We start from the raw sequence: 22,680 nt of genomic DNA, 5'->3' as shown, positions 1-22,680 counted from the left end.
AACAGATTAATATTAACAGACTCATATATATTAAACATTTTATATATTCCATACCAGTCATTGTGGGATCAATTACGAATCGGTATGATTATCAAATGTTGGCCAATGTTTTTAAGCACCCTAGTATTGTTTGAAAAACTTGTTGGTAATTAAATTGGTATTGGTTTGAGAACATTTCATACATTCGTTCAGAATGCGTTTAAGTACTATTTTCTATAAATCAATTGCTTGTTATTTTCCTTTTAAGCTACTTTTAAGAATTTGCAATTCCATGAACTTGTTCACGAACGAGTATTTTCGAGTTATAATTAATTCACGCGTGACCTTGCTGATTGAAAAAATATTTATTGAAAACAGTCGAAACGTCTATGCACGATGTCTCATTGGCATTTTCTTGTCTTCAATCAATCATATTATTTTCCCGAGGAATAAATACTTACCTAGTATCTTGGAAATTGATAACTTTGTTCATACGTCATCTAACAATACAAAATCAGCTTTTACATGTTATTATCTTTGAAAAAGGTATCGCTAGCTTTTGCTAATTCATGATTTATTTGTCAGATGAACAAATATTTCAATTCTGCATGATTTCATTTTGTATTCATTATTATGATGGATGGTTTTTGCATGACCGATCTTGTGTTGTGTATTTATTTTGTAGCAACGTTTATCGCCGATATATATCATCTACGTTCTTACAGCATTGGGTCAAGTTTGTCGTTTTATAATTCTGCATGGAAAAAGCAAGGCCAGCACACATTAAATACATGTGAAAGGAAATACTGGCAAACGCAAGCTTGACTGAGACTCAATTTTGCCCTGTCTCAAATTAATTCATAGAAATTTACGATTCTTTCAACAACCCTATTTGTCTTACGAAACAGACAATAACTTCTTTTTGTGTTGATACGAATCCGATAAATTGCAGCTAAGTCAAAAAAGTGATTGTAGTGAGTAGTCAGGTTCCATGGCGTCTAGTGTAGACGAGTTCGTACGTACACTAAAAGCGAAATTGTATGATTTAAACGATTAACTATGTCGTCATTTATCCGCCATATATTAGGTTGTTTTTTTATTATTCTCTCGACAAAATGTAAGTATCAGGGTTTATAAGCCAACTTACGGTAATCTGATATCAAACGTGAATATCGCTGGAAGAGTCACCATGGTTTCATCATTAAATCATGATTGATAAGCCATGCATATATTTATATTGTAAATTATTGACATTATTTCTATGTCAGCTGCTAGGTATCTTATCTTAATAATAAAAAATCAAGTCACCTGATTGAGCATTTGAGAGAGATTACTGGCGTTGTATGGGCTGTGTTAAGATTTATCTTTGCTGCATGGATGTTGAGTAGAAAGCAGTTGACAATGAGCCATTCATGATTAGTCAAGTCAAGAAACAGTTACGTGAATGAGACTTCGGATAAGCGCAAGCGCAAAAAAATTTGCCTTCAACTGAGGACCTCTATAATGCATGAATAAAAAGCATTAAATACTTCATTTTAACGACAAGTGTTTTGAAAATGAATAAACTTTGTTTTATAATTTATTCAATAGCCTAATGCTAAATAACTAAAACGTCGTGCCAAAAAAAAGGTAAAAAATAATTTTAACACAACAATATTCTATGGCCCAGTACCACCTACCCACCTAATCGTGACTTTGCATTGTGAATTCTAAAAATATTCATAATTACAGTTAACCCATCTTTATAAGTGTTATTAAGTAACGCACGCACTTGGCATTGGTTTGTTGATTGTAGTGGGGAATCACGTGCCATGAAAGACCTCGGATTCTCAAATTTATTTTAAACATGACATTCTAATTCAATTTTAACAGTTATTGCCCCATGTTCTTGAGATTAGAGTGTGCCGTATTTTAGCCCAAATTTTATTGTCACTTCCAAAATGAGACTACAATTTTCCAGAATAAGCTCATACAATTCACAAAGAAAAGTTGTTATTACAAATTTCCAAAAATGAGGGACTCAGCCAACGAAGAGGCAGAAGTTGCATTAATGTTTACAAAAATTAACAAACAGATAAATATTAACAGTCTCATATATATTAAACATTTTATATATTCAATACCAGTCATTGTGGGATCAAATACGAATCGGTATGGTTATCAGAAATTGACCAATGTTTTTAAGCACCCTAGTATTGTTTGAATAACTTGTCGGTAATAAAATTGGTATTGGTTGGAGGACATTTTAAACATTTCTTCGGAATGCGTTTAAGCACTATTTTTTATAAATCAATTGCTTGTTGTTTTACTTTTAAGCTACTTTCAAGAATTTGCAATTCCATGAACTTGTTCACGAACGAGTATTTTCGAGTTATAATTAATTCACGCGTGATCTTGCTGATTGAAAAAATATTTATTGAAAACAGTCGAATCGTCTATGCACGATGTCTCATTGGCATTTTCTTGTCTTCAATCAATCATATTATTTTCCCGAGGAATAAATACTTACCTAGTATCTTGGAAATTGATAACTACGTTCATACGTCATCTAACAATACAAAATCAGCTTTTACATGTTATTATCTTTGAAAAAGATATCGCTAGGTTTTGCTAATTTATGATTTATTTGTCAGATGAACAAATATTTCAATTCTGCATGATTTCATTTTGTATTCATTATTATGATGGATGGTTTTTGCGTGACCGATCTTGTGTTGTGTATTTATTTTGTAGCAACGTTTATCGCCGATATATATCATCTACGTTCTTACAGCATTGGGTCAAGTTTGTCGCTATATAATTCTGCACGGAAAAAGCAAGTCCAGCACACATTAAATACATGTGAAAGGAAATACTGGCAAACGCAAGCTTGACTGAGACTCATTTTTGCCCTGTCTCAAATTAATTCATAGAATTTTACGCTTCTTTCAAAAACCCTATTTGTCTTTCGAAACAGACAATAACTTCTTTTTGTGTTGATACGAATCCGATAAATTGTAGCTAAGTCAAAAAAAAGTGATTATAGTGAGTAGTCAGGTTCCATGGCGTCTAGTGTAGACGAGTTCGTACGTATGCTAAAAGCGAAATTGTATGATTTAAACGATTAACTATGTCGTCATTTATCCGCCATATATTAGGTCGTTTTTCATATTATTTTCTCGACAAAATGTAAGTATCAGAGTTTATAAGCCAACTTACGGTAATCTGATTTCAAACGTGAATATCGCTGGAAGAGTCACCATGGTTTCATCATTAAATCATGATTGATAAGCCATGCATATATTTATATTGTAAATTATTGTCATTATTTCTATGTCAGCTACTATAGGTATCTTATCTTAATAATAAAAGTCAAGTCAACTGATTGAGCAATTGAGAGCGATTACTGGCGTTGTATGGGCCGTGCTAAGATTTATCTTTGCTGCATGGATGTTGAGTAGAAAGCAGTTGACAATGAGCCATTCATGATTAGTCAAGTCAAGAAACAGTTACGTGAGTGAGACTTCGGATAAGCGCAAGCGCAAAAAAATTGGCCTTCAACTGAGGACCTCTACAATGCAGGAATAAGAAGCATCATATACGTCTTTTGTTTTTCATTTTAAAAAGTGTTTTGATAATGAATTAACTTTGTTTTATAATTGATTCAATAGCCTGCTAAATTACTCATAATAAATAATAAAAGATAAATAAAATTTGAACACAACAATATACCACCCACCTAATCGTAACTTTGCATTGTATATTCTAAAAATATTCAGTTACAACTACAGTTGACCCATCTTTATAAGTGTATTAAGTAACGCACGCACTTGGCATTGCCGTGTTGATTGTAGTGGAGAATCAAGTGCCATGAAAAACCTCGGACTCTCAAATTTATCTTAAAGATGACATTCTAATTCAATTTTAACAGTTATTGCCCCAATTTCTTGAGATCGGAGTGTACCGTATTTTAACAGAAATTTCATTGTCACTTTCAAAATAAGACTAAAATGTTCCTGAATAAGTTCATACAATTCACAAAGAAAAGCTGTTATCCCAAATTTCCAAAAATGAGGGACTCAGCCAACGAAGAGGCAGAAGAATTCTTACAAACATTAAACAACAGATTAATATTAACAGTCTCATATATTACAAACATTTTATATATTCAATACCAGTCACTGTGGAATCAAATACGAATCGGTATGGTTATCACAAATTGACCAATGTTTTTAAGCACCCTAGTATTGTTTGAAAAACTTGTCGGTAATTAAATTGGTATTGGTATGAGGACATTTTAAACATTTCTTCAAAATGCGTTTAAGCAATATTTTCTATGAATCAATTGCTTGTTGTTTTCCTTTTAAGCTACTTTTAAGAATTTGCAATTCCATGAACTTGTTCACGAATGAGTATTTTCGAGTTATAATTAATTCACTCGTGATCTTGCTGATTGAAAAAATATTTATTGAAAACAGTCGAATCGTCTATGCACGATGTCTCATTGGCATTTTTTCGTCTTCAATCAATCATATTATTTTCCCGAGAAATAATTACTTAATTAGTTTCTTGGAAATTGATAACTACGTTCATACGTCATCTAACAATACAAAATCAGCTTTTACATGTAATTATCGTTGAAAAAGGTATCGCTTTCGTTTCGCTATCGCTATCGTTTTGCTAATTCATGATTTATTTGTCAGATGAACAAATATTTCAATTCTGCATGATTTCATTTTGTATTTATTATTATGATGTATGGTTTTCGCGTGACCGATCTTGTGTTGTGTATCTATTTTGTAGCAACGTTTATCGCCGATATATATCATCTACGTTCTTACAGCATTGGGTCAAGTTTGTCGCTATATAATTCTGCACGGAAAAAGCAAGGCCAGCACACATTAAATACATGTGAAAGGAAATACTGGAAAACGCAAGCTTGACTGAGGCTCAATTTTGCCCTGTCTTAAATTAATTCATAGAATTTTACGCTTCTTTCAACAACCCTATTTGTCTTTCGTAACAGACAATAATTTCGCTTTGTGTTGATACGAATTCGATAAATTGCAGCTAAGTACAAAAAAAAGTGATTGTAGTGAGTAGTCAGGTTCCATGGCGTCTAGTGCAGACGAGTTCCTACCAACACTAAAAGCGAAATTGTATGATTTAAACGATTAACTATGTCTTCATTTATCCGCCATATATTATATAAACAAACCTAAATCTGTAAAATTACAATCAATGCAAAAATAGAAAATTTTTGTGTATCAGCCTAATATTCAGAACCTTGTAAATGGTGAAGATGTGGAAACTTCGATGTGGGTCCGACACGCAAACTCCCCCTAGCTACGCCAATGTACGGCAATATTCCACCTGAGAACACATATAAGTAGTAAATAGCGTATCTTCAAATTTTGAGGTGTTGAAAAATCCTATACGACTAAATGAAATATAGAATAATTAAAATTTATATGTGAAGCAAATTATGATTTTAAAATCCCTACTTAGCTCTATATTGTAAAAAGATGAAAATTTATAAGATTTTGAAAACTTTTTATATGTTTTTTTTTAATTCAAATCTGCTGATATATTTCAGGAAATATTATCCGAAAATCTAATATGAAATTTTCCGTTGCTGTTACCTTGATTTTGCTCTTTCCCTGTGTGCTATGTCACATGCCAGCGTTGTATGAATTTTGTTCACACGTGGTGGCAAACGGCAATTCGAGTCTCGCCAGATGTGACTCGAGTCAGTGCCAGGGAAGGCCAGGAAAAAGAGGAAATGAAGGAATACGTGGACTACCCGGAATAAAAGGAGAACAGGGCGAACCTGGAACGGCGGAACATCTAGAAGAAAGGATAAAGAAGTTGGAAGGTGATGAGTTGAACCAAATAAGTCTGAGCATGTATTGTAATCGGTTAATTACCTTTCAATTAATACATGTTATACATAGTACATATTCCTAAATATTTCAACATCCTTTTTTTTTCTTTCAAGATTCTTTCCTGATGACTCAAAAGCAGCTTTTGGCAATCAAAAATCGTAAGTATTCTGCTACTGTTAACATATGCAGAATCATTACGTGGAATTGTATTTTCATATTCCCGGTTTAAGTAATGTTCCTCGGAATACTTCAGTGTTTCCTGCTAATACAAATGAAACAATCAAGAAATGAAATGTCACATTATAAAACATATATACCAGCTTATAATTCTGATATAAATTTCAGCTGAGATTTGCTACATGGGTGTAAAGAATCGCCATATCATTCCTGACTCACAAATCACAGCTTCATCAATTTACAATAACCAATATCAAGCTTATTATGGGAGATTGGACAATGTGGATCGTTCTGGGGGAAAGTATGCTGTATGGTTATCTAGAAGAGGTAAGTTATTTTGATTTTCTATAATTAATATAAGAATAATCATTAAAAATCACTGACATTCTTTGCTGAAAAGTATGCTCTTTTCACGTTTGTGAACACTGTGTCTTTATCCGAATTCTCAACTTATACTAATTTTTGTAAATGTTTGGTAAATTATGGCATATTTGAGTTATTATGAAGTTATTTTTTAAAAGCTTTAAAACAAGCTCTGAATTATTTCACACCCAATTATGAACTCGGAAGAGTTCATTATCATTGCCAAGAGTAAGACTATCATATTACACAGAATGCAATAAAACGTATAGTAGTTATTCCTCGTAAATCGTTTCTGCACTTATAGTACAATGTGGTAGTATTTGATTCAACTTTGATTTCTGTTAGTTTTTCTGCCTGTTGCAAAATACTAGAATTTAGACTGACTGCATTAAAAAATGTGAGTGGGGATGACCTCTTCGTAGAATAATAAAATATTTGATATTTATAGATACAATAGGAGAATGGCATCAGGTAGATTTCAAGACGCTCAAACCAATAGGAGGAGTCGTGACACAGGGAAGCCCAGATGCCAATAATTGGGTTCGGTCTTTCAAAATATCGTATGGAAATTCGACCAGCGAAATGATCACAATACGAGAGAATGGTTCAGACAAGGTAAGGTGGTATTTCTAAACCCATTTTGCTATTATAAAATGATTTTCAACACTCTTATCACAATATGGGATTTCCGGGTCATCAAGGTTGCTTCAATCAAGGTTGCGGTCTTTCATCTAAAATTTAATCTTTTATACTATTATACTTAATAAACAAGGTAAGGTAGTATTTCTAAACCCATTTTGCTATTATAAAATGATTTTCAACACTCTTATCACAATATGGGATTTCCGGGTCATCAAGGTTGCTTCAATCAAGGTTGCGGTCTTTCATCTAAAATTTAATCTTTTATACTATTATACTTAATAAATACTCTTATTGAAGTAGACACCAGTTAAGATGGCAAAGAGAAAGCGAAACGAATGAAAATTTCACATCGGAGAAATTCGTTATCAAGCGTGGAATTCTACATTTTTTTTATATTGGCGATTTATGATTTAGATCAGGTGTGTGCAACAGGCGTCCGTCGGCCACAACCAGGCCCGCTCTTCAGTGTGGCCGCTGCCAACACTTAGATTTTCTTCAATCAAGCATAAAAATCTAATCCGACAGTTTATGTATAAAAATGCGCTCGCATGGCTCTTTCGCTACGTAAAATCTTCTTCTGTTTTGCCTGCTGCCTTTATAACTGTAAGGCTGAGGAAGAATTTTTTAATTTGCTGTGTAGCACAGCTAGATGTCTGAAGTCGGTTATATGGCCCAACGACAATTACAATGTATTTACTATACTCTGATATGGTTTACTGAACTTATTGTTGTACTTTTGATCCCTATTTATATTTCAGGTATTTAATGGAAATAACGACAGAACCACCAAGGTCACCAACATGTTTCCGCATGTAATAATATGTCGATACATTCGAGTTTATCCTCAGACATGGAATAATCACATGATAATGAGAGTGGAATACATTGATGGAATGTGTCATGGTTTATTGTAACTGACATGGAATCAACTTGGCAATCTATCAATAAGATTGTAATATGTACAATACTAATGATTCTACACCAGGAACAGTAAATGACAGTCTGCAGTGCGGTGATGTTATAGCGACCGCCGTTCTTTGATCTCAGTTCTTCAGCTTTTTGCTTTGTTCCAATTGACCATGATTTAGCTAGTATGCACGCCAACCAACGTTAAATTTGGAATTTTGTTTTCAAAGTCTACTTATACACAGTGCGCGTAGATAAGAGAGTTCATTTTTATCAATTGTCGACTGCTCTGCTTCTCTTTGATCTTCGTGTAAATATATTTGAGCATCGCCCTCTTTCAAAAGGAATAATTGTTCGAAAATTCTTAGTATAGTTGGTATATTTGGACAGTTTGTTTTATGCAATTTTATATTAATTTTTACTTACTGACCTATACGTATGAATGCATAAGATAAAATTAAAACTTTGGTATAAAATGTATTGAATTGATCTTGCTTAGAACAGTTAGTCAAATGAAACTGTCGACTTTTATGTAGAACATTATTTCATCTTGTGCAAAACCTTTAATATTTCAGAAGATCTTTGCTTTATCATATTATGTGAACAAAAATTATGGAATTAGTAAATCACGAATCATAAATCAACTTAATGATAAAAATCGGCTTTTAAACACGGTTAATTATCGTCACAACAGTTCTGTCATTTATACATTTTTTACCGTGTATATAAATTCGCCATCTGGTGAACAAATTACAGAATGTTTTATTTCGTCGACCAGGTCAGAACAAGTCAGTAGTCAACTGTTGTTTGGAGTAGCGCACATCGACAATATACCTGTTTTATGTTTTGTTATCACGCGTGCAGTTGACAATCCGGCGCTCCAGAAGTGTGTGTACCAATATAAAGGTAACTAATTTTTTCACCAATTTTAAATCAAGTTGTGTAAAGAGACGGAAGCCTATGGGAAGGGGTATATTCACTGGGCCACCACAGACATTCCCCGAACTCGTAATAAACTAAAATAAGGAAAATCGGAATAAAATTATGGCCTGGCTCTAAGTTGGTACACACACTGCAGGAGAAGCGGCAATTCACTAGATAACGACCGCTAGGGGAACATGGCACTGTGGCAACGGTACCACAGTGCGGAATTTACTATTCGGCAAGGTAGCGTAGGGGTCTCGACATTCAAAATATTATTCATTTATAACTCGCTGTTAAATTTTCAAGGCTTGTTAAGAATTTAACCGGTTCAAACATTTTTAAAACCAGCATTTATTTATTTTTTCAATTGGGTTAATATTTCTTGTCGCAAAATTTTCTATTTACAAGGTTAAAAATTAAATATTGTTATAAAATGAATCTTTCTAAATTTGAAAATTTATTATAGTACTCGTAGGCTAATGAGTGTCAATGACATACCACGGGTTAAGATAGATATTATTGCTGATATTGCTTACCAAAGCAGCGCATCCTTATCTTGTTCAGAAGATTGATTTAAAATCAAATATCGTGCGGTATATCGGTTACATGTACCTCCTCGTTGATGTGTGTATAATCAGACTTTCCAGCGCTCCAGAAGTCTGTGTACCAATATAGAGGTATATAATTTTGTTCGCCTATTTTAAATCAAGTTGTATAAATGGACTAAAATTTATGGGTAGGGGGTATATTCACTTAGCTAACAGAGACAGTTTTCAAACTCGTAATAGAACTCTAACAAGGAAAATCGGAATAATATTATGGCTTAACTCTAACCTCGTACACACACTACAGGAGTATCGACTTTCCAGTAGAATTATTAGCCATACCAGAATACAGACACTGGCTGAGTGTTAGCCTCTAGTAGGGCTAAGTGAAAAAAATTATTTTGTAATTGATGCATGTCATAGTCAAAAAAATTCCTTTTTTCTGGAACCGTTTTGGTTTTTGCATTGTAAGTATATTTGGATTGGATGGAAATCTAGATTTTCAAATGTAAAAACAGGGTTTTCAGATAATAAGAGATAATTGCTAACATTTTAAATATATTAGAAAATTAGTGATTCAAATGCAGTTAAATAATGAATATATTTAATTTGAATGGATGAATTCCTAACAGGAGTTTACGGATTTAATAAATGCCTCATTAATTCACGTCACAATATTTATAATCGACGGAATTTTTCCTTAGCACGCAATTGACTTGAAGGACTCACATGTAAATATTAAGGGTCGTGAGAAGATGATTCGAACTTCAACTGAAGCACTTGTCTCAAGTGACTTCATTGATATCTTTTGATCCTTCAACCCTGCTGAAAAGTTTAAACAAATCAAGGCGCCTTCAATCTGCCTATTTGGTAAAAGCAAACTTAAGTTATACGCTTGTACGTCACTGACTCTTTCCACTCAGAAAATTAGATTTGAGATTTTTCATAGAACAATGCAGAAACAGTTCCAGTCTTTAAATACGTGTATGTTGTTTTTGAATGTTTCAAAATCTAGACTGCGATTGTGGTGGAAAGTTCGAGTTTCTGCTTGTATAGCATAATATATTGATAAATGTTGATCGAAAGAAATATTGATTTTGACGGGGTTTAAGACAAGACATCACTCAGAGTAGAAAGTCAACAATATTCTTAGTAAATCGAGGAAGAAGGTAAAATTATTAGAGTACAATACGATATTACGGGATTGGTGTTTGAACATATTAAGGGTGTGTGATTAAATTATGAATTCCCTACGTTTTTGAAGAATTTTTCAGCAAATATCATGCCCATGATGCAGATACCAAAATGATAGATAAGCTATATTGCTGTTGGAGTGTACAAAAAATTAATTACCCTTTTTGAGACAATTTATGTTATTGAAATTTGTACCTATTTTGGAAAGCTTTTCATATTCTTCTTCCTGCATTAATAGGTTAACGGTATTACAATCATGAAATTACTTGTTGTTTGTTGTTTTGTATTGCTGATTCCCTGTGTTCTTTGTCATATGCCAACATTGTATGACTTTTGTTCACACGTGGTGGCAAACGGCAATGCGAGTCTCGCCAGATGTGACTCGAGTCAGTGCCAAGGAAGGCCAGGAAAAAGAGGAAATGGAGGAATACGTGGATTACCGGGAATAAAAGGAGAACGGGGTGAACCCGGAACAGCGGAACACTTAGAAGAAAGAATAAATAAGTTGGAAGGTGATTGTTTGAATGAATCATATCGGAAAGATTTTTCCATCAGATAAATAATTTTCAATTAATTTCAATTTATTACGAATCATTTATTTTCAATATGTTATTTTTTAATTTAGTGTGCGAAGAATTATAACTCGATCTGAACTCGAATTTTGAATTTTACGAGACAGAACTGTTATTAAAACTCTAAATTTCAAAATATTTTAACAATTTGTTATTCATCTACTTTATTCATTTAAGATTCATTCCTGAAGGGTCAAAAGTTCATGAAGAAGATGCTAAATCGTAAGCATTTTACTGCTGTCAAACATATGCCGAAGTTCTTAATTTTAATTACATTTGTATATTTCCAACTTTTCCAACTTCAATTATTTGCTTGAAAATAAAACAGATTAATGTCAAAATCATTGAAATTAAACAAGAGTAATATCTGTGTACGGCACACTCTGTGCCAATAACTGTTTTTATATCAGACATAAATATTGCATAAATAAATATTTATAAATATTGCATAAATGAAGCATTTTAGAGAAATAGGCAAACTGAGTCGTTTTGAGCGGCAATCATATATGACAATGGCAACTTTTATTATAAGGTTAAGAGACTTTACTTTATGTCACTGAATTAATTATGGTTGCTCATAATAAATACGATAGTCTGTTATTATATCTAACCTCGCCGAAAAAATATAATCAAAAACATTTACAATAATTATGGTTTCAATCGCATGTTCCCACATTTGTTTCCGCACATAAGTTCTTCCTCCCTACAATGCTTCCAACTAAAAACAATCAAGAAATGAAATTATCTACCATACACAGCGTGGTCACTTCTAATTTCAGCTGAGATTTGCTACATGGGTGTAAAGAATCGTCATATCATTCCTGACTCACAAATCACAGCTTCATCAATTTCTAGTTCCAGTTATCAAGCTTATTATGGGAGATTGGACAATGTGGATCGTTCTGGGGGAAAGTGGGCTGTATGGGCTTCTGTTAGAAGTAAGTTATTTTGATTTTCTACAATTATCATAAATGATCATTGAAAATCACTGACAATTAGCGCTGCAAAATATACTTTTTTCTCGCGTTTGTGGAAACTATGTCTTTATCCAAATTCTTAACTTATACAAATTTATTTGAATGTTTGTTAAATTATATCATATTTGACAAGTACATAAATTCTCAATAAAACTTCAAAAAAAACTTTAAATTAATTCACAACTAATTATGAACTCGAAAGAGTTCATAATCACGGTAAAAAATATCTATCATATAACACAGAATGCAATCAAACGTATACTTATATGTGGTGCAATGTGGTTGCTATTTGATTTAACTTTGATTTCTAGTTAGTTCTTCTGCCTGTTGCAAAATTATAGAATTTAGACTGGGTGCATTGGAAAATGTGAGTGGGGATGACCTCTTCGTAGAATATTAAAATAAATGATTCATTTTCATAGATGCGATAGGAGAATGGCATCAGGTAGATTTCAAGGCGCCAAAACAAATAGAAGGAATCGTGACACAGGGACGACCAGACTACGATCAATGGGTTCGGTCTTTCAAAATATCGTACGGGAATTCTACCAGCGCAATGATAACAATACAAGAGAATGGTTCAGACAAGGTAAGATAGTATCTTGAAACTGTTTTTGCCTTAATAAAACAGCATTTAGGATGTATTTAGTAATCAAGCTAGATTTGCAAATGAAAATGATTTTAACAGTTTTATCATAATATGGAATTTTCTAGTCATTGTTAACGAGCTTTCCAGCAGAGAAATTGCTGTTTTTCATATAAAATTCAAATAAAAAACATCTATAGAAAAGAAATAGTGACTTATTATAAAATTATACTCATTAATTAAATTAGATACCAGTTAACTTGGCAAGAAGACAGCAAAATGCATGAAAAACTCTTATCAGAGAAATTTGTTGACAGGCGGGGAATTCTACACTACATAGTGGCTATTTAATATTTAGATCAGGGATGTGCAACAGGCGGGCTGCGGGCCACAACCAGGAACGCGATTTAGTGTGGCCCTTGTCAACACTCAAGATTTTTTTCATCAAGCATAAAATCCTAATCCGACAGTTTATGTTTAAAAAAGCGCTCACATGGCCCTTGTCGCTGCGTGAATCTTCGGCCGTTTGCCTGTTGTCTTTATAACTGTAAGGCTGAACAAGAATTTTTTAATTCGTTATTTACATGAAAAAACTATATTTTGTGTAGCCCAGCTAGATGTCTGAAGTTGGTTATATGGCCCAACGACAAAAATGTTGCAAACCCCTGTGTTAGTTTAATATATACTCAACTGTAATCGAACTATCACTTATATTCACTATTTACTATATTTTGTTAGTTCCTACTGAGGTTATTGTGATATTTTTGATCTTTATTATATATTTCAGGTATTCACTGGAAATAATGACAGAAACACCAAGGTCACCAACATGTTTCCGCATGTAATAATATGTCGATACATTCGAGTTTATCCTCAAACATGGCATAATTACATGAGCATGAGAGTGGAATACATTGATGAAATGTGTCATGGTTTATTGTAACTGACATGGAATCAACTTGTCAATATCCCGAGATTCCCATAATTACAATACTAATAATTTTACACCGGGTTAGGTTAACAGTTAATGACAGACTGCTGTGTGTTGGTGTTATAGCGACTGGCGTTCGTTGATCTCAATTCTTCAGCTTTTTGTTTTGTTCCAATTTATCCACAATTTAACTAGAAGGCATGTCAAGCAATGGAAAATTTCTAATTTTGTTTTCAAATTCTACTTATCCATAGGGCGCGTAGATAAAACAATCTATTTTCATCAACTGTTCTGCTTTACTTTGATTTTCGTGTTAATATATTTGAGCATCGTCCTCTTTCAAAAGGAAAAATAGTTCAGAAATTTTTCAAACATCTGTTCGGATAAGTGTATTCGGACACTTTGTTTCGTGAAATTTATCTATTTTTACTCACTGAACTATTTGAATAAATTCATAAGATTAAATTGAAACTTTGATATAAAATGTATTAAATTGATCTTGCTTAGAACAGTTAGTCAAATGAAACGGTCGACCTTTATGTAAAACATTATTTCATCGTGTGAAAATCCTTTAATATTTCAGAAGATCTTTGCTTTATCATATCATGTGAACACAATTTATCTAATTAGTAAATCACGAATCATATATCAACTTAATGGTAAAAAATTTGCCTATAAACCCGGATAATTGTCGTCACAACAGTTCTGCCATTTATTCATTTTTGGCTATGTATATACTTATATTATTCCTATTCCACATTATTGCCATGATTATGTTTTTGTGTTCCATGAATTTTTGCTCGATTGTCATTCTCTGTCAGCTACTAGTTATCTTTGTTGTTTCACATTACAATATGCTCTGTATATTAGGTCTGTATTGTCGCAAATGATTTTTACTTAGAAGGTTAAAAATTAAATACAATCGAACGAATGAATTTTTTTATATTCGAAAATTTAGCCTAGTGCTCGTAGGTTAATGAGTTTTAACGATGCCACGGGTTAAGATGGATTTTATTGCTGAAATTGCTTACCAAAGCAGAGCATCTTTATCTTGTTAAAGAGATTGGTTTAAATTAAATATTGTGCGGTTACACGGACCTTCTCGATGATGTGTTTATTAAAACAGACCTCCCAGTAGAATAATTGGCCATATCAGAATACAGACACTAGCTAAGTATTGTCCTCTAGCTGTGCTAAGTGAAATAAACAATTTTGTAATGATTGCTCGTCATAGTCGGAAAAACACCTTTAATTTGAACCGTTTTGAATTCTGCGATTGGCTGGAAATCTAAGTTTTCAAATGTAAAAACAGGGTTTTCAGATCAGAAAAAATAATTGATGCCATATTAAATGCAATAGAAAATAAATGATTCAAATGCTAGTTAATATGCATATAATTTCTTTTGCAGTTTAATGGATGGATTTGTAACAAAAGTTTACGGATTTATTTATAGCCTCGTTGATTTGCGTCAAAGTATTTATCATCGACGGAATTTTTCCACTAGTTTTATTTTAAACGCAATTCACCTGGAGGATTTACATATAAATATTAAAGGTCGTGAGAAAATGACCCCGAACTTCAACTGAAATACTTGTTTCAATTTAATCCATTGATATCTTTTATTATTTCAACCCTACTGGGAATTTAACACAGCAGATGGCGCTAACAATCTTGTACGTCATTGGATTAGATATTTAGGATTTTTTTCTACAGAACAAAAAAGAAACATTTTTATTCTGTAAATTCGTGTTGTTTTTGGTTTTTGAATGCTTCAAAATATCTAGTCTGCAATTGTGTTGAAAAGGGAGAGTTTCTGCTTGTATGGCATATATTTGGTAAATGTTGATCGATTGGTAATTGTTCAGAAGATTTTCAAACATCTGTTCAGATGGTCATAAAATTTATTTTTGTTTTGCGCACTGAACTATACGTATAAATTCATAAGATAAAATTAAACTTTGGTATAAAAACTATTAAATTGCTTAGAATAGTTAGTCAAATGGAACAGTCGACCTTTATGTAGGACTTTATTCCATCTAGTGAAAATCCTTTTATATTTCAGAAGATCTTTGCTTTATCATATTATGTGAACAAAAATTATGTAATTAGTAAATCACGAATCATAAATCAACTTAACGTTTAAAATCTGCTTTTAAACGCGGATAATTGTCGTCACAATAGTTCTGTCATTTATTCATTTATGACCGTGTATATATCTATTCTACATGATTGCCATAGTAATGTTTTTTGTGTTCCATGAATTTTTGCTCGACTGTCATTCTATATCAGCTACTAGTTATCTTTGTCGCTTCACAATATAATATGTTCTGTATCTGTTGTTCGTTCTATAACGTTGGGTCTGGGGTCAGGTTGCTTTGTTAACTTTGTATTATTTGCTAGAAAAGCGTACGAAATTAAGTTAGCAAATGGTCAAATGCCAATCGTATTATTACATCACAAAATATAGACTTAGTTGTAGTCCCATCTCAACTTTGAATAATTTATGTCTCAAATGGCTAGTTAACTCTCAAACTCATGATAAAGTCGCTGACGACATACCTTCCAGTAAAAAAAACGTATTCGCCATCTGGTGAATTAATTACAGAATATTTTATTTCGTCAACCAGCTCAGAACAAGGCAATAGTCAACTATCGTTCGATATAGCGCACGTCGACAATATTCTTGATTTATATTTTGTGAACAGGCGTGCAGTTGACAATCCACAGATAACGACCGCTAGGGAACACGGCCCCGTGACAACGATAAATTATTGTCGAGGTAACGCGCCCATACAATATAACTGTTTTGCGATTTGACATAGGGCGTACAGCAGTGCCGGATTTCCCATTAGGCAAGGTGGGATGAAGCCTAGAGGTCCCGACATTCAAAATGTTATTCATTTATACCTCGCTGTTCAATTTTGAAAGAATTTAACCGGTCTAAACATTTTTAAAATCAGCAATCATTTATTTTTCTAATTGGGTCATAATTCTTGTCGCAAATATTATCTATTTACAAGGTTAAAAATCAAATACAGTCTTATGAATGAATTTTTCTAAATTTTATAATTTTCCTAGTGCTCAGAGGTTAATGAGTGTTAGTGGTATGCCACTGGTTAAGATGGATATGATTGCTGATATCGCTCGCCAACGAAAGCAGCGCATATTTATCTTGTTAAGAGACTGACATAAAATCGAATATTGAGCAGTTAACGTTTACGCAGACGTATATCGGCTACAGTCCAGGGGTCGGCAACCTGCGGCCTGCGGGTCGGATCCGGCCCGCAGAGTAATATAATCCGGCCCGTGATACTTCACTGAATTATCATAACAAAACAGCCGTTTTAACGATTATATTCTTTAGATTGAATTGTATTATAACCTAACAGGTATATAATTCACAATTACTCGTTTAATTAATGAGCATATGGTTTAAATATAATTAGACAAATGGCAACAAAACGCAGAAAATTTGATGCTAAGTGCAAAGGGTTCAATAGCGCTGAAAATATTTAAATGGAATTTTATGAAATGCAATGAGGAAATAAATCTATATTCTATTCAATAGGTGTATCGCTGCTTGATTTTTATCATAAAAAGTATCATCCGTTCGGTTTTCAACTTTCTAAAAATATGTGCGGTCCGCAAATGACTTGCAACCTTTATTTTGGCCCGCGAGCGAAAAAAGGTTGCCGAGCCCTGGGTTACACGGACCTCCTCGTCGATAAATTTATTAACAGACTTATTTACTGCGTCATAGAACGCAGTAAAGCTAGTGCTATTTTGGTACCAGTTTGGGGGTGAGATAGTATATATTGACTTGTTGTTTGTTGGTTTGTGGACGACAGCTAATCGTCTGTCGCTAATCGATTAGCAACAGCAACGCCTCGACTACAAAATACGTCACGTCTATGTCAGACACTTTAACGAGACAATGTCTTTATTTATCGGCTTCCAACTTACGATTACGGTGCAATAACATCGCAGCGTTGGTTCATCACGCAATTTCTCTTCCGCCGTCATATTGCGTCATATCGACACGCGTGCTTTTTCTTTACTGCGTGCTTAATATGACCATACATATATAACTTTATGACTATTTCTTTGTTTAAACCAAAAACAGTCAAGAACTGTACAATATTACAGTAAGATATGAACTTAATGCAAACCTGCATGTGGTCACGAGACGCGCAAAAAAGCATGGGCTGCAGGGATCTTTCCCAGTATTTTGAGCCTGGTGCCAAGTTGCGGATGACTTTGTCATTGTAATGTAAATTCACTTCGCTTGAGGCGTCGATCAGCTGCAGAGGAATTAATATTATAAATCCGATGAAAAAGAAAAAAGATTGAATAAAATTGTAATTCTACTTTACAGTCCAGATTTAAAAAAGAATCACTGTCACTGTTTTGGATATCTCTTGATAACGAATACCCATCGCTATGTAATCGAGCAATCAAGCTGTAGTCCGTATTTTCGACGAGTCCTCGTTTGAAATATATATTGGAAACGAAATAGCTGAAAAATTCTCACTAGATTGTGTTTATACATGATTTGGCCTGTATGCTACATTTTGAGAACGTACATGTGAGGCTACATGTGAGAAGTTTTATGTGTACCGTCCTCACGCATAACGGGTGCCCAGCACTGCATTTCATTACGCAAATATATGGTATTGTTCTATGTTTCACCCATTTCAATTTGAGGCTGGCACATTATTTGATAGTTTTTCTTCGTGTTAAGTGTTTTGAAGTGTGCCTTTTTTGTCTAGAAGCATATACTGAATGCCCGACGTTGCATTATATTACGCAACTGTATGTTATTCTTTTCTGTTTCGGTCATTTCAAGTTTTTGCCGGACCGCGAGTACATTTAATTTTACGGGTTCACCAGAGTAGAGAGGTTGGGAACCATTGTGCTAGGCTACTGGTGAATGCGAGATTTTGTTTGTTTCGTTGATTTCCGCCAGCAATAACAATTTGTGACGTGTAAGCCCTGTCTCTGTCTGTACCTGTAAATGTACATTTACAAAGGACTTAAAACGAGAATACCCATATTTAAAAAAAACGTTAATGATACAGATAAAGTGCACTGCAATCGTTGTGTGGTTAAATTTAAATTATTTTGTATCGATACCGTCAATTCCTTCTATTTTTCGAACTGAAACCGATATTTAGACAGACAGCTCATAAACTCTCGATATGGTCAATGAAGACAGTCGGGATGGCTTTAAATGTAGGCCTATTTGGCAAAATCGGAAAATGTAAAGTCAAAAAATCACAGCTAAGCATTGGCGTATCTAGGGTATGGCAGCCATGGCTCGTGCCGTTTGGACGGGGGCGCAAAAACGCAAAAAGTTCTAATTGTTTAATTTTCAATAAAACTTGAAAATGAATGAAACTCGTATTTCTAATTAAATCAGAACAAATTTAACAAAAGTCAATGCAGTTTGCAGTTTCCAACGATCAATGCAGTTTGTTCAGTCACTTATAAATCCATACCGGAGAGAAACCTCATGCTTGTGGAGCGTGGATAGAAATCTGAGCAATAAACAGGAATTATTGACGCCGATTTCCATGTACAAATTAAAAAGGAAAGGCAAAAATGTAGTGGGATTCTTAAATGAATATCGCATGGAATAAAATGGTCTTTGGTTCACGGGCCCATATTTTGCCCGCCTATAGTGACGGGCCATGTAATTGTGACGTAAATAGTTACATATTATGGACAATATTTACAGTATTACAAAAGCAAAAGTGGAAAACAACAAGCATCGTACCAAAACTAAATTTAATCGCAATCTAAACAAACTGCTCGAGCTATTTTTCAGCTAAAACATCAAAATTTGGCTTTAGTTTGGTTGTGGAAGCATCAGGCGGGCTAGTTTGAAATAGCCAACGGGCCGGATTTGGCCAGCAGGCCGTAGATTGCCCATGTAAGATATAGACTATGACGAGAAAACAGTGTGTGTCAAAGAGTAATTTTTGAATTTCCTCAATCTCCGGATAGCTTTGCAAATTTTGCTGACATTGGCAGTATCCATAGAAAATTGCGATCGGTCGTTTAGTGAACTAAAACATCATACCTTCGATCTTCAATTAGCCAGGAAAGCTTTGCGATCTGGCTATATTAAGTATAAAGAGGGTAAAAACAAAAACAAAAAATTTTGATGAAATCATTGGCAAATTTGCGTCACGAAATATACTATTCTAAGATCTTGTTATTGCCCGACCGTCTACTGCTTATTGTTTATTGTGTAGTTATTAAATTGCTTGTTATGTTGCGTAGTTGAGAGCAATCAATTTCATGTAAACGAAAGAGGAAACAAGCGAAGTAGGGGGCGCATTTCTAAACCTTTGCCATGGGCGCCATTTTACCTAGATACACCACTGCAGCTGAGGGTCTTGATCTTTGGAGGCGTCCCGCTTTGAAGTCACAAAAATATGGTAACCCTACTCATAGCTTAAAATATGTTCCCGCTACGTACAGACGCCAATATTATTCAATAAAGGTATTCTAGTTGATATTATTAAATAAAGAATTGCGTTTTTGCAGTTGAAAATCAATACTCTTATCCATACCTATTGTGACGACCCTTGTTTTGCCTGTTAAATGACGTCATGTGATATCGTTTCCATATTTGGTATTCTATCTGCGAGGACACTTGGTGGCGCTGTGACACTGTCAGCCTTCCCTTTTTGCGGCGTGGTCTGCACCGTGGGTTGACGAGGGCCAGTCGTCTGAGTGTTTCGGTTGAATTGGTGGGTGTTTTGTGTCTGTGTGGGTGCCTCTGGTCTTCGGGGATGTTTGTCTGTGGTTGTGTGACCGTTGGATGTTTAGTGCTGGACAGTGTGCTGACGTAGGGACCGTGTTATTGTTTTTATCAGTACAGTGCAATTACAGTTCATTTGGTGTTGTGTTTCCAGTTTTGTCGTGGAATTAGCTTTCATCAGTATTGTTCAAATGTTGTGCACCTATAGAACTGTTTATAGTCTTTTTAAATGTCTCGGCCTGTTTTGTAAATTGCAGTAGCTAGTTTATTGTACTGGATTCTGGGGGTCATTTAGTTTCTATTGAAAGTGTCTTCGATTTCAGGGTTGGTCAGTGTTTTTTATTGTGTATGTGGTCTTTCTTGTATTTTACTGCCTGGTATCTGTTATTTTTATTTTATGCTTTCCGTTCCTTTGGAGTGTTTGGTTGTTTTGGATCGTTCACTGTTCGAGTTGTTAATAAATGACATAATATAGCGTAAAGACTTGGACTATTGAGAGGAAACTAGAGGTCAGATCATATTAGAAGATATTCTGAACCTGGATAATTATTTCATACATTGCCGGTACGCTACACTATCTTAAACCACGAGTTCGCCACCTCTCACTTCGTAAAACCTAACTTCAATCATGAGGTAATATGAAAAAAGACTTTCATCCAATAAACTCAGATTATATAGTGTGTTACTATTAAAGAGATGAAGGAAGATTTGGCACTTCTCTTGCTCGAAGAAGATTTGTCCCAGATGCATAGACTTTGATTAAGCCGTAAAATGTAATATATTTTTGACATTTATAAGATGTATTCAAACGATTGCTCCGGAAAAAGGTTGGCAAGTAAATTAAGCCTAGCCCGTGATTTTATTCTGCATTTCCAATGACTGACACAACCATACCTACGCTTTTATCACTATAACATAAGTCTAAAGATTGACTGAGCTTAAATACGTCATTGCTGAAGATAAGAAGTCAAATGCGTTTATTTCCAATTGAAATAAATAAGCGCGTGTGTTCATAGGAGCATCATGCGATAAATGTTCATCACATTCAACACTATATGAAGTCACCTTGGTACTTTTTAAACTTTTGCTCCGGATATGAATGAAACGTCTTCTTGATAGTGTTATTCACGTTTCCAAGAACGTAACTTCGTTTCATCGTGTAATCATGCGTGGATTGGTTTTAAATTATCATATATAGTTGTTAACAGCTTGTAAACACAGTTGCATAATCCTATTTGATAAGACATATACCAATCTTAGATAAGTTGTTATCTCTAATATGGTTTTAAATGATGACAGTTATGATTTACCATATATAATTACTATACCGAACTTTCTTTAAATATCTGTATATGAATATTTATAAACACAAATGGTGATTAAAATAACAAATGATTAAGTTTCAGTAATCGAATTCATTGCTGTATTCGTGAGGTGCTTTACTAGTACTACTTTTCTAATAAAAGTTAGTTAGAGCCACGCAGTTCGTTTTTTTTTAGCTGAGTCAGGAGACTCAACTCAGACGGACTTGGTTGTTTATTGACAAAGGTGACCGAAGTGAACTGGAAAGCAATGTGTTTCCTTACCCACAACAACGTTAAACCACAGTGTCTGGTGTGTTTTCAAGTAATATCCGTCACGAAAGAATATAATTTGAAGCGACATTACAAAACCAAATACGAGAAAGGTACGATGGGACGTCATCAGTTTTTTGTTTAATTCTTTATTTGTATCAATTTTCGTAAGTAAGTAACCGATAAGTATATTTCGATTGGGTGGAAATCTAGGTTTTCAAATGTGAAAACAGGGATTTTAGATTAGAAGAAATAATTGATAACATTATCAATATGATAGAAAGTTAATGATTTAAACGGAATTTAATTTGCATATAATTTAATTTGCCTTTTATTGAATGAATTTGCAACAGAAATTTACGGATTGATTTATAGTCTCGTTGATTCACGGTAAAATATTTACCACCGACGGAATTTTTCTACTAGTTTTCTTTCGCACGCAATTTGATTGGAAGATTTACATATAAATATTAAAGGTCGTGAGAAGATGACCCAAACTTCAACTGAAACACTTGTCTCAAGTGACTCCATTGATATCTTTTGTTATTTCACCCCTGCTGAGAAGTTTAAACAACACAAGGCGCTTTCAATCTGCAAATTTGGTAAAAGCAAACTTAACTTATGTACGTCACAGACTATTTCCACTCAGAAAATCAGATTTAAGACTTTATTTATT

General features: G+C 33.9%; 2 protein-coding genes across 2 annotated transcripts; both read left to right on the top strand.

Moving 5' to 3' along the window:
• The first annotated feature begins 5,560 nt into the window (after positions 1 to 5,560).
• Positions 5,561 to 8,931, top strand: LOC144430452 (lactadherin-like). Its single transcript, XM_078118390.1, has 5 exons — positions 5,561 to 5,833; positions 5,957 to 6,001; positions 6,189 to 6,347; positions 6,832 to 6,998; positions 7,784 to 8,931. The coding sequence occupies exons 1-5, from the start codon at positions 5,578 to 5,580 to the stop codon at positions 7,937 to 7,939; spliced, it is 783 nt and encodes a 260-aa protein (XP_077974516.1). The 5' UTR covers positions 5,561 to 5,577; the 3' UTR covers positions 7,940 to 8,931.
• A 1,905-nt stretch (positions 8,932 to 10,836) lies between these two features.
• LOC120329490 (lactadherin-like) lies at positions 10,837 to 15,993 on the top strand. The gene is made up of 5 exons (XM_078118389.1): positions 10,837 to 11,106; positions 11,344 to 11,388; positions 11,946 to 12,104; positions 12,566 to 12,732; positions 13,517 to 15,993. The coding sequence occupies exons 1-5, from the start codon at positions 10,851 to 10,853 to the stop codon at positions 13,670 to 13,672; spliced, it is 783 nt and encodes a 260-aa protein (XP_077974515.1). The 5' UTR covers positions 10,837 to 10,850; the 3' UTR covers positions 13,673 to 15,993.
• Positions 15,994 to 22,680: the final 6,687 nt, after the last annotated feature.

This window comes from Styela clava, chromosome 12 (genome assembly GCF_964204865.1).
Source record: "Styela clava chromosome 12, kaStyClav1.hap1.2, whole genome shotgun sequence".
NCBI classification, from domain to species: Eukaryota; Metazoa; Chordata; class Ascidiacea; order Stolidobranchia; family Styelidae; genus Styela; species Styela clava.
The sequence above is the reverse complement of the archived record's forward strand: the minus strand, read 5'-3'. Positions and strand labels throughout refer to the sequence as shown.

Bases quoted from the DNA above. Each gene is read 5' to 3' on its own strand.
- LOC144430452 (XM_078118390.1), top strand. From the start codon at position 5,578: ATGAAATTTTCCGTTGCTGTTACCTTGATTTTGCTCTTTCCCTGTGTG. The intron at 5,834-5,956 runs GTGATGAGTTGA...TTTTCTTTCAAG, and splicing joins AAGGATAAAGAAGTTGGAAG to ATTCTTTCCTGATGACTCAA. The intron at 6,002-6,188 runs GTAAGTATTCTG...TATAAATTTCAG, and splicing joins GCTTTTGGCAATCAAAAATC to CTGAGATTTGCTACATGGGT.
- LOC120329490 (XM_078118389.1), top strand. From the start codon at position 10,851: ATGAAATTACTTGTTGTTTGTTGTTTTGTATTGCTGATTCCCTGTGTT. The intron at 12,105-12,565 runs GTAAGTTATTTT...TCATTTTCATAG, and splicing joins TGTATGGGCTTCTGTTAGAA to ATGCGATAGGAGAATGGCAT. The intron at 12,733-13,516 runs GTAAGATAGTAT...TATATATTTCAG, and splicing joins AAGAGAATGGTTCAGACAAG to GTATTCACTGGAAATAATGA.